Below are 13,200 nucleotides of genomic sequence, written 5' to 3'. Positions count from 1 at the left end.
ATGATACTAGTCGATGCTGAGGTTAGTGACTGAAAAAATATGAAGGACGTATTTACTTTCTGTTTTATTTATCTAATCTATACAAGTTTCCCATATATAAAACCATTATAGGTTTACGATTTGGTTGTGTTATCAGGGGAACAGGATCCAGGCAAGTGTTCTCAACAGGACATTGCTTAACCAGTTTATGGAGACTCCAGTCAAAGGCCGAGTATACTTCTTTGCTAACTTTGAAGTATCTGCCAACTTGAATCAATATAGGGGGGACTAATAGTCCTTTCAAGATCACGTTCACACAACAAACTTACATGAGAGAGGAGGAATGACCATTACCAACTCATGGATATAGTTTCACTCCTATTACTGAGATTTTGAACTGCTATGAGAATAAATATATAGATCACCTGATTGGTAGTATTTTTTGTTGGATACTGTTATATACTCATGGTCAATCATTTCATGATGCGATGCTTTGTTTATTAAGATGCTGTCTCTTAAATAAATGCAGATGTGATAGCATTTGTTCAATCAATTGGGTCTTTGGAGGAGTATAGGAAAGGAGACATAGATGCTCATAAGATACGCATGGTTTTGGTGGACAATGAGTAAATGATTCTAACTTTTTATTCTGTATCAATTAGTATTAGTATTCTTATTATACAGTTTATGTATCTTAAATATATCCACCAAAATATTACAAATTGTTATCTTATTTCTAGGGAGAATGAAGTTGAGTGTGTGCTATTTGATGAGTGCTCAATGGTTGCATATAGTTCTTATCTGTAGAATAGGGATACCCCGATTGTTGTGGTGCTTAATCTTACTAGGGTTGGGTTTGTTAAAGATGGTTAGTTTCCAGTGATGTTTGACTGATTTAATTAAATGACGATTAAATATGGTGGAAAATTTTTCTTGATTGATGAACTATATTAGTGCTTAATATTTATTGATTATAGGACAACCCCAGATTTGTAGCTCTTTCACTGCAACTAGGGTCTTATTCAACCCTCCTTTGCCAGATGTGGACGACTTCATTGAGATGTATGATGCTTAATCTTTTACTGACAATGTATTTCGTTCATGGTATCATATACTTAACTGTTTTTTCCACTGCTATAGTGCTAAGGAGAAAGCGTCCCCTGTGATGACATGCCTGACCCAACCAATACCTACTCAGTCAGGCCAACCTTCAGTTGACAGCATCCTACGTAATAACAGAAGGATAGATATAGCTGAGCTTAAAAACCAAAGGACGGTGAGATATCAGATACCTAATGTGGTTGACTTTTAATATTGGTATGTGCTGATGTTTATGTGGTTCTTTATTAGGATGAGCCTTTCATGATATCCTGTGTTGTTATGAAGTTAGAGACTCGTCATGGTTGGACATACGATGGTTGCTCTAAGTGTTCTAGCAAGCCCAAGTTAGAAGATGCTAATGTTTACGGCCTTACATGCAAGAAGATACTTGAAGCGCTTGAGCCCAAGTATGATGATGTGTTGTTACTATAAGGCAATGGTCATGAATTGATTCAGATGTTTGTATTAATAACATGACTAATTTTTTTATTCATGCATACCATTCGGGTTGAAGGTCTATTATGTGGTTGAGGATGAAACAGGGAAAGCTTCTGTCATTTTTTAGGACAAGTTAGCTGTTCAGCTCTTCAACAACAATGCTGCAAAGATGAAAGTTACTCTGGAAAAGGTGCTCAATGATTTCTTTTATGTATGATTTGCAGACATTCATTTAATTATGCAGTATATTATGAAGTTTAATTTAATGTTGTATATAATTCAGGACAACTGTGCATTTGATTTCCCTTGCTAGTTAGATGAACTGGTGGGGAAAATAATGATACTGAAGTTGAAACTAAATGACTATAACAAGAGGTATCCTTCTTCTAGCATCAGTGCTTTGCAATACACTGTCTGTGAAGACCTTATGAATTAGTTTCTTGACGTACTGAATGAGGTATATATTAATATCTATTATCTTTATCTTAAAATATGGTTAAATTAAATGATTTAATATAAATTGTTTATATCAGATTTTGATGATTAAATTGAAATGTTAATGTTGAAATAATTTTGGCCTGTTCTTCCTCTTTATAGAATGATGTGGCTAATGACAACAATACAACTGAGGTTAGTTTCACTATATTCTTTAACCTAATCTCATGACGATGTACAGAGAAAGTGTGCTTATTAAAGTTTTTTTCTTTGTTATAGGTCAATGTGAATGAGGATGTAGAAGATGGTGTGGAATATAATGAAGATGAGGGTCATAGAGAAGCTGAAAATGTTGTTCCGTCTGAACTCCCCATAAGGCAAACAATGTGGAAAAAAATTGTGGTTCTTCTTAATAGAACATTGAAGGAAGTCAAGCAAACCCTGATGGGGACATGACCTTATCCTAGTTGTCTGAGGTACTGACGGCCCCTTTAAACAAAGGAAAAAGGAAGAGCTATAACAAGAGAGTTATTGGGCCTGGGCCATCAAAACTACACAAGAGTACGAACTTTGTGTAACATCCTAAGTCTTATCGGGTTTTAATAGCCTCTTTTGGGTTGATTTTGAGGATAGATTAATGATTTAATCTTGATCTTGGTGTTTGGGTTGAATTTGAGGTTTGTTGGAGGAATAGATGAACGTACCCCTCTCAGGGTATGTTCGCCGCGGCACACCGGGAGTTTCAAAGGGGAGTGTCTTCTCGGGAAGGTTTGGCCGCGGCGAAGTCTAGGGGATGCCGCGACGAAGTTGTTCAGGTGAATGAGGCTTCCCTTTCGGGAAGGTTTCGCCGTGGCGAAGGTAAGGGCATGCCGCGGTGAAGTTTTTCTGGGCGAGCGAGAGTTTCCTCTCAGGAATCTTTCGCTGCGGCGAAGATTGGAGTTCGCCGCGGCAAAGTCTGGTTTTCAGGCGAGTAATCCCTCTCGGGATTAGTTCGCCGCGGCGAAAGGTCCCGAATCTATATAGTTGCGGGAGGGTTCAGCGTGCGAAAATAAGAAAATCTGAAGGAGGAGAGAGGAGCTCTGCTAGGGTTTTGAACTTTTGGCTTGGAGGGGGCATTTCTAAGGATCCATTACCTCAAACTGGTTATGAGTCGTGGTGGTGCACGGGGCCACATTGTCAGTTTGTTATTCCTTGCTCAGGCGAGAGGTAACCACTTTCCAATCCTTAGTACTTGCTTCTGTGGTATTGTGAGTAGATTTATGTTTTGTGCTCTAAGTAGTAATTATGTTCAAACTGTATGTTGTGTATAAAAAGGAAAACCGTTTTGTGGGGTTTCAACTAATGATGAATGAATTTTGGTATTGTGAAAGATATGCCACTGAATGAGGTTAATTGTGAAATGATTATTACTCTTTGATTATGATTTGAGCATGATGCATTAATTGGGAATTGGTGAGAGTTTTGTCTGTTACTACCATGTGGTAAGGCCTCCATTAATGCATGATGGTTGGCTTAGTACGTCCCCCATAGTGAGGGATAGACCTTTTGGCTCCCTACGTCCCCCAGAGTGAGGGATAGGCCTTTTATGGCTCTCTACGTCCCCCATAGTGAGGGATAGGCCGGCTTCGGCTCTTGAAAATCCCCCAAAGTGAGGGATTTGGTTAAGGGGATTTGCATCATTTCACTCGCATGATTTATTGTGGCTATCTTGTTATTATATTACTCGTGAACTGCCCCACTTGACACCTCACGAGCACCTATTTAGTAGTACCTAGTATTGGAAAGGTTAGTTACTGGGACTTTGTCTCACCCCGTGGTTTACAATGTTTTCAGGTGAAGGTTCCAGGCGTGCACCTTCGGGAAGAGACGCAGAGGCTTAAGCTTGGTTAGCTTTAGGCCTCTAGCCTTTGTTTATGTATGAATATGTTGTATATTGCCACAATTAGGGTCCTTTTGAAATATTTTGATTACCCGGCCTTGTTGTAAATTGGGGAAATGTTTTCTCCTTATTTTAGTTGGCCGGAGGCCATTCTTATTGCTTTGTGAGACTTTGTTATACATGGTTGAAAATTAATTGGATGGGCTGATTTTGATGTCTGTTGTTACCCGGGCCGGAGACTCGGAGGCCCAGTGGTTGTGAATGATTGATGTTTAATGAATGATGTTAGTTGCATGCAACAGAGTTCGAATTTGAACCGAGTGTAAATGCTAATTTCTAAAGTTGGGCAAATTTCTTTCTACTATGGTAGTTTGTTGTAACAGCTTTCCTTTTCTACCATAGTAGTGGTTTTTTTTGTGATGAGCTAAAGTGTTTTGAGGTTAGGTTCTTTACACTTTGCATCCTCGTCTAGTTACTCTGACAGAATTTTGAAAGTTGTGAAGGAGGAGAAGTAAACCCCTTCATATAGTTGGAAACCAGTTGTGTTGCTTTTAAGGGGTCATTTTGTTCTGGTTATGTTGTTGTCAGTTGTTCTATGTGCTTTGTTAGTCACATGGTGCTTTTATTTCCAGTGTGTTCTTATTAAGCATTGTTCCTGTTGTATGGTTTTTTAATCAATTAGTATGATCTACGTTTGAGCTTTATTTTAATGTTGATCCATTTTAGACATATTGTAGCTTAACATTATATTTAATCAATGATTAATAATTACAGATAGGCAATGTAGTCTATCTCACTATTGGATAAAAAGAATTACAAATCATACACTTTGTTTTGTTATTACATTATGCTGAAATCATTTAAGTACAATAAGATTTAGTTAATTCAATTTATATGATTTATGTATTCATGGTATATATATTGATAATTAAGTGATTAATGTAACAGCAATGAAGAGACAGCTTGTAAGATTGTTAACGTAAGGATAATTTCAATAAAGATATTTCTAAAAAGCAAAAAGGATAGCAGCAATTTAATGAAAGGATAATATCATTTGATTTATATATATGTGTATATATATATGTATCACCATATTATTTATTATATGAGATATATTATAATATTTATTACAGCTATGTCAGCTTAAAATACGTGAAAATTGATGTCTTTACAATGTGATAAGATGGCTGATTAAGTGAGCTAACTTCAGCTTCCAAACATATGTATTATATGATTTTTGATGTTTTGTAGATAGATTAAAATGATAAAATGACAAGCCTATTGCTCATGTTAAACTGCTAATGTATATTATCAATACTTGTGCTTTGAGTTTTCATGCAAGGAGTGGAAAGTAAATGGGTAACAATCTCGCCTGTTTCATTACGAACGATTCATTAGTAACGACTTTAACATAATTTTGTTAATCAATCAAGCAATGATATACTTAAACATAGTATAGGTATGTGTGTATGTTCTGTCACTCTCATGTACTATTTGGTTATTCTGAATAAGTGTACCTCACTATACTTGCTAACTTATCATATAGCTGTCATATATTGTTTCAGATATAAGGGAACAACATTAAGGTGTGAAGCCACATATAAGGTGGAAAGGAAATGTCTTCATCTGTAATGAACCCAACAATAAGGAAGAGGAAGAATGGACGGTTTGCAGTGTATGAAATTGTTTCCAAGGAAGACTTCCAACCGTTAGCAAGCACTACCTCTACCTGTCACACCTTACTATTATATTGACTTAGGTTCCTTTCAAAACCATTTTAGACCACATTTGATGGTCTTGGGCTCACTTTTTACCATAAAAACGCTAAATTTCGGATTTTTACTGTTCATCGAGTAAAAATCCAGTTCTTTTGGCCCAACTTCAAAAATTCATAACTTATTCCACAAAAATCCAATTGGGGTGGTTCAAAATTCTACTTAAAGCTCTTTAAGTCCTCTTTCAAGGAAACCCTTTTTCCCAGATTCTGACCTTTAACTTTGAAAAATCATTATAAATCGTATACTGGGCCATTTTTAATGTATTAGCCATCAAATTGAAGCTCAAGACGTTATCTTTCATTATGCCAATTTTCGTGATAAACGCGTTCAGTAGCATAATCAAAAAGTCACGTGAACCAGACAGTGTCAGTGTGCTTACAGCACTGTTAGTATAGTATGTACATAACCAAAATGAGTTCACGAATTTTGTGGCTAAACCCTACAAATTAGCCTTCAATCTGCAGCTTTCCCTTGGAGGATTCAGGCCCTAAAATGTTAGGTTGGATTTGTGGAATGAGATTTCATTGAAATCCCAATAGCAAATTAACCAACTATAACACCAATAAGCATCATCAACATGCACAATTATATTAACTACTATTGGTGAACTAGCATGCTTATCATTCGACAAACTCAATCATGCAAAGGCCAAAGCAAAAAAGTACAAAGAGCAGCCACATTATAATCAAGAAAGTCCAACCACATAATAGCAATTAATCATGCAATAATCAATAATGCTAAGTTAGTATTAGTAGCTAGGTTTAACTTGCTACCTTGCTCCAAAAGCTTTAGCTTTCTTTCCTTCTCCTCTTTTCCTTCACAAATATCAAACCCTAACAATGCAATCCATCAAAAAGGGCAGCAAGAATCATTAACTAACCAAGAAAAAGTAAGAACATAAATAAAAATGACTCTTGCTCCTTAAAGCTCCCTCCTTTGTTCACCATTTTTGGACTTGTTTCTCTTTAACCCAAAAAATTGCTTCTTGACCCATTCCTACATGGTTTTTCATATAGATTCCAAATATGTGCTTAGATCTAGGAAAATAAATCTCTTTCTTTCAGCTACCCTTGACCGAACCAAAGAGGGTTTTGACCCAAAAATTTACAACTTTGTCTTAAAGCTTCCAACACTTGTTCCTTTTGGTTTATCCTACACCATTTCTCATTTTAAGCATCATGAAAGCCTTAAAACATTGAAAAACTCATCCTAGGGTTCAGTCATTAGCTTGGTCAAAAATAATACTCAAAGAAACAACCATGAAAAATGCTTTAAAACAACCTATAATCACTTGCAAACACTAGGAACTAGCTTGTGTTGTTGTGTTTTAACAAGTTGATGAACAAAACTCCCTTCCCCTTTTAAATAATCAGTTCGGTCAGCATAAAAAGAGAGAGGAGACAGATTTTTCAACCATAGAAGAGAAAGAAAACAAGGCAAGAACACATCTAGAGCCAAGAACTCACCTTGAACCTTGATTGTATGACCAAAGATGCAAGCTTTCTCTTGTTCTTCTCTCAAAGCTCTCTCTTTTCTCTCCCTTTCCTCCTTGGCTGAACCAACATCTGAAAATAGGGGGAGGATGAGCTTGTTTAATGGTTCAAAATATCTTAACCACCATCTTTAATGAGAGTCCAAGTGTCATTAACCCCCTTAATCTTGATTTCTCTTTCTTAATTAACAAAAATCCAAAAGAATTTAATTATCAAAGTCAAAATCCTCTCCATTTGAGGAGTGACACTTGGCAAATTCAAATCCTCTCTTTCAAGAGCTTGACACATGGCTCAATATGATCCGTTTGATTTGCAAGACACTAATCTTGCTTTATCAGTGTACTTTGGCTCTGAGTTTGACTTCTTTTCTATAATTACAGTAGATTGGCCTCTATAATTATTTTCTGTCAGATCTTTAATTTATTCTCCTCATTTTTATCTTCCCAAATTGCCCTCTTTGCCTCAAAATTAATTTCCTAATAATTAAATAAAAAGGAAAATTAATTTCTCTCTCTTTAGGGATTTTTCCACTTTTCACCATTATTTGGAAAAATCTTGGATACTTGAGGGTCTTCATTTAATTCCATAATTCCTTATAATTCCTTGGGGTCTCATAGGAATTTTCTTGGAATTTTATTCTCCTTAAAAATATTTATTTGGAATTTTCCAAATAAAATCCCTTAATTAGCCTAAATCACCCTTTCTCTTATAAATTATATAAGGGTAATTTGGTCATAAAACCAACTTTATAATTTCATATAACTCTCAAAGATTATTATCCTCATTTTTTCTTAATTTTCCAAGGCTTGGAAATATTTTTCCTTATTTAAATTTTGACCAATTTTTCCTTAATTAGTCAAATTCCTATTTTTGGCTTGGAAAACTACTGGAATTATTTTCCACCAAAATCCTCCTTATTATTTTTAATCCTCAACAATTTGAGAATATTTCATATTTTTAATTATCATAATGCTGGATATGACACTACCCAAAATAACCAATGCCCAGGTGAAGAAATGTCATCTCATACTAACAATGACACGTATATTTACAACAATAGTTTTGTTATCCTTTGCTCATTTCAAACTACTTAACTCTCTTGTGTGTAAGGCGAGTCAAAGCCGATAGATGAAAATGCATCATATCGTTCTATGAGGGACACGAAACCTGTTAGGTAGAGGAGGAGAAGCATTCAGAACCAACGGATAGAAATATTTTCATTGGAAGATAGTGCATCTTTGTATAGCTCTGTAAATGATATTGCCATGAGTGATGTTTCGGGTGAGATTTTCATATAAACACGTTCATACTCTGTGTGATGCATAGAAATATTTATATGTATGAATAGTTAATCTGATTTGACATTGTAGAAACTTGCGGAAGAGGTTCATATGGTATGTGTTCTCAAGAATCCAACCTGCACACACAAGCATCAGACGTTACATCTACAAGAGGGCTTTTCTATCCCAGAGAATAGCGAAAATTATGTCCCCTGCAAGATATTTCAAATGTGGCCATGAACCTGAATAACAGATTCTCATAAGAGCAATATCCAGGTTCTTTCATTTAAGATATTTTTAATTTCGTTGGGTTTTATGACGTTGGGCTTCGAATTGGCAAAACCGCTTAGATTAGTTATGAATCAATTGTACTATTGGGCTTATTTATCAATGGACTGTCTATGTTACTGGGTTAATGAATAAATATTAATAGTCCAATAAAATCACAAGAGGTTGGGTATATATTAAATTAGACTTACTTCACCTTGTCACAATTGGTTAGGCTTTATGTGTAGTATTTAATTTTTTCAATTCATCTCAGTTTATAGTTAACTTAAACCCATAAATTAGGTGATGCAAAAAGGAAAGGATCTGCGACTTCAAGCAAGAATTTTTTATATGCCGTCACATTCATTATCAAAAAGTAAACAGAATATTCGATGCAAGAATGAAAACATAAAGTCAAGCAGAAGAATGCCGAGGAAAGGTGGTATGAATCCAAACTTCACAGAATCGACGTTACAAACGGCACCTGTCATTGAACCTCACACAGGTATGGTTGATTAATTTGCCTCAGTACGTGGTATTTGCTTTGTATTATTTTTGCAAGATAATTATGTATAACATCGTTAATAATATTTCATGAATATTGCAGAAGATTCTGTAGACTACCAAAACGTTCACTTCGCTTATGGAACTAAGGATAGTGATGAGAATGGAAGTGATCAATGTGAAGTGGGCATTAATATGGGTTAGTGAGTACATATATTAGTAAGATATATCTTACTTGTCTTTAAAGTGATTGAATCTTCATACTAATATGTTAAATAATTAATTGAAAAAAGGCAGGAACAAGAGTAATGGGAATTACAGAGGATGAGGTCGTAGACATTGACATAATTGCGACATCTAAAACAATTATTGACGACATAGGACTCGCAGGTTAAATTAGCATAATGGTCATATTTAAATGAAATAATTTTTGTATTTCATAACATATAATAATGTATGCTAAGGCTGTATTTTTCTTATTGGCATGTTTATTGATAGATTACATTGATGAAGGTGACCCTACATATGAATGCAAGCACTGTCATGCATTGCTTTGGTACAATGAGAGGGTAAAGAAGGAAAAGACACATAAGGGTACTAATTTTTCAATGTATTGCCTACAAGAAAAGGTTCAATTACCCTATATGCGTTCACCACCTTCAGTGTTGCGTGATTTGTTTTTTGATGTGAAGTCTCCAGAGTCAAAGAACTTCTATTCAAATATTAGACAATACAATAATATGTTCTCATTCACTTCATTTGAAGGAAAGATAGACCACTCAAAGAATTATGGTGGTGGTCCATACACATTTGTTATGCATGGTATGAACTACCATAGTATTGGAAGTCTACTTCTACCGGAAGGCCAAAAGCCAGTTTTTTCATAGTTATATATTTTTGATACTAAGAATGAGGTGGCCAATCGCATAGCAGCTGTAAGGTAAGCCAATTTATTCATAGCTATAAATATTGATAATCTATCCATCAATAGTACTATAACATGAAGTCATTACATGAGCTTATAATAAATACTTATATGAATTGCAGTAAGCATGAAGGAAATTCCAGTATCAATCCTCAAGTCGTTAAGCATATTAAGGATGTCATTGATGCAGTTAATCCATTCGTACAACAATATTGTGCAACCTCATCAATGGTTATTAACCAGGGCCGTCATGATGCTAAATTATGCTTGATAAGTACACGAGAACATGATGGAAGAACCTTTAATTTACCATCAGCATCTGAGGTCGTTGCATTAATTGTGGGTGATATTGATATGACATTCAATGTGAGGGATATTGTAGTGGAGACATTGTCTGGATCAATTCAACACATAAATGAATTACATCCAGCTTATCTTGCTCTTCAGTATCCAATTCTATTCCCACATGGTGAAGATGGATACAGGCATGACATTGAACATAGAGAGGAAACGCTTAGTTTTACCAAGAAGAAGAAAAGGTTAAGTATGAGAGAACACTTTACCTTTAGACTGATGGTGCGTGAAAATGAAATGTCATTGGTACTGCATGCACGAAGGCTATTGCAACAATTTATTGTTAATGGTTACACAATGATTGAATCTCAAAGGTTGCATTGGGTGAGGACACATCAGAAAGAACTACATGTCGATTTGTACCAAGGATTATCAGATGCGTTAATAAGCGGAGAATGAGATGCTTCTTCCACAGGAAGATGAATCATTCTACCATCATCATTTACAGGAGGTGCAAGATATATGATTCTAAATTATCAGGATGCCATGGTGATATATAGATGGGTAGGATATCTAGACATTTTTATCACATTCACATGTAATCCTGCATGGCTAGAAGTTACACGTTTCTGCAAAAAACACAAATTGAATCCTTTAGATCGTCCAGACATACTGAGCAGGGTATTCAAAATGAAACTACAATCATTAATGAAGACAATCAAAGAGAAGAAATTATTTGGAATCATCCGTGCAGGTTAGTGGTTCATGTGTATTTGCATTCCATTTTTATTAATGAAAAGTATACTCTATTAGTTCTAATATGTTTAATTTTAATTTTGATTGCAAAAGGATACACCATTGAATTCCAAAAGCAAGGCTTGCCCCATGCACTTATACTGCTGTTTCTTGATCCAAGGGATAAACTGAAATCTCCTGAAGATGTTGATAGAATGATATGTGCTGAAATTCCAGATAATAATACTTCGCCATTGTTATATGAGTTGGTAAAGAAATTCATTATCCATGGGCCATGTGGTGCAGCAAATCATAAGTCACCATGTATGAAGGATAACAAGTGCAGTAAGTACTTCCCTAAAAAATTTAATCCAAAAACAACAATTGATGATGATGGTTACCCAACATATAGAAGAAGAGAAGATGGGTATATCATAGAGATAAAATCAATCCCTTTAGACAATAGATATGTTGTTCCTTATAATCCTACACTGTTACGCATGTTTTAGGCACATATCAATGTTGAGAAATGCAATCAATCAACTGCAATCAAGTACTTATTTAAGTACATTAGTAAAGGAAACGATAGAGTCGTTGCTGGTATCTTTGATGATGATGGAAGGAGAGTATTTGATGAAATACAACAATATTATAATTGTAGGTATATTTCTGCATGTGAAGCATCATGGAGGATTTTTGGCTTTGGTATTCACCATAGTTATCCTGCAGTTGAAAGGTTAAGTTATCATCTCCCTAATCAACAATCTATCATTTATTCTAATACTGATGATGTTGTTGAATTGTTGGACAAACCAAGAGTTTGTGAATCACAATTTATTGCATGGATAAAGATCAATAAGTATGATACTTTTGCTAGAACATTAACTTATGCTGAATTTCCTAATCATTATGTCTATAAGAAAGACAAACGGGAGTAGAGGAAAAGGAAAAGGGGCTTTGCAATAGGCAGGATTACACATGCATCACCTACGGCAGGAGAAGTTTATTACCTTCGAGTTCTTCTAACAAAAGTAAGAGGTCTACGTTCATTTGAAGAAATCATAACTGTTGATGGTGTTATTTGTGGTACATTTAGAGAAGCATGCTTTGCATTAGGGTTGCTAGATGATGACAAGGAATATATTAATGCAATTAAAGAAGCATCAACGTGGGCACCTGGAATAGCTTTGCGGAAAATGTTTGCCAGCATGTTATTATGTTGTTGTCTTAGCTATCCTAATTATGTCTAGAAAGAGACTTCAAAGTTACTCGCTGAAGATTTATTGTACATCCCACACAATGATCCTAACTTCTCAAGTACGTATCAATTACTTATGCTTATTTGTTATTACATTATGACATTAAATAAAGTTGCTAATTAATGAAATCTTTTATTATCACAGGTCATATAGTTTTGTTGCATGATAAAGAGGAACTTGCTTTGGTTGAGATTGATAATTTGCTAAGATTAAATGGCAAGAGTCTTGAAAGCTATCCTTCACTTCCTCTCCCTGTTAATAAGGAACCTTTAGATGTGACGAATTAGTTGATCCTACAAGAATTGAATTATGATCGTCATGCGTTGCAAGCGGAAGCAGAGCAATTGATCAAATCATTAAATGAAGAACAGATGTATACATTCAACAAGATAATGGATGATGTACAAAAATCTGTTGGACGATTCTTCTTTGTGCATGGATATGGAGGTACTGGAAAAACATTTTTGTGGAATGCCTTGACATCATCACTTAGGTCATTTAGAGAAATTGTCTTGAATGTTGCATCAAGTGGGATTGCAGGAACATTGTTACCTTCTGGAAGGACGACACATTCCAGGTTTGTTATTCCTACTCAAATAAATGAGTTTTCTGTTTGTTCAATCAAACAAAATTCACCTTTAGCAAAGTTGATTTAACGGACAAAATTAATTATTTGGGATGAAGCTCCTATGGTGCAACATCATTGTATTGAAGCCTTCGATCGCACACTTAAAGATATAATGCATTCTTCTAATCCATTTGGTGGTAAATGCATTGTCATGGGAGGTGATTTTCGTCAAATACTTCCAGTTATACCTAAAGGGACAAGAGCA

The 13,200-nt window shown here is 35.2% G+C and overlaps 1 protein-coding gene across 1 annotated transcript; it reads left to right on the top strand.

The window, feature by feature from the left end:
* LOC114717495 (uncharacterized) lies at positions 1–2,409 on the top strand. Its single transcript, XM_028902635.1, has 10 exons — positions 1–21; positions 137–235; positions 787–847; positions 957–1,041; positions 1,120–1,255; positions 1,330–1,497; positions 1,646–1,708; positions 1,832–1,930; positions 2,116–2,148; positions 2,233–2,409. The coding sequence occupies exons 1-10, from the start codon at positions 1–3 to the stop codon at positions 2,407–2,409; spliced, it is 942 nt and encodes a 313-aa protein (XP_028758468.1).
* The last annotated feature ends 10,791 nt before the right edge of the window (positions 2,410–13,200 follow it).

This window comes from Neltuma alba, unplaced genomic scaffold (genome assembly GCF_004799145.2).
Source record: "Neltuma alba isolate B1F8T4 unplaced genomic scaffold, ASM479914v2 tig00011740_pilon, whole genome shotgun sequence".
NCBI classification, from domain to species: domain Eukaryota; kingdom Viridiplantae; phylum Streptophyta; class Magnoliopsida; order Fabales; family Fabaceae; genus Neltuma; species Neltuma alba.
This window is presented reverse-complemented; position numbering and strand designations above follow the sequence as displayed.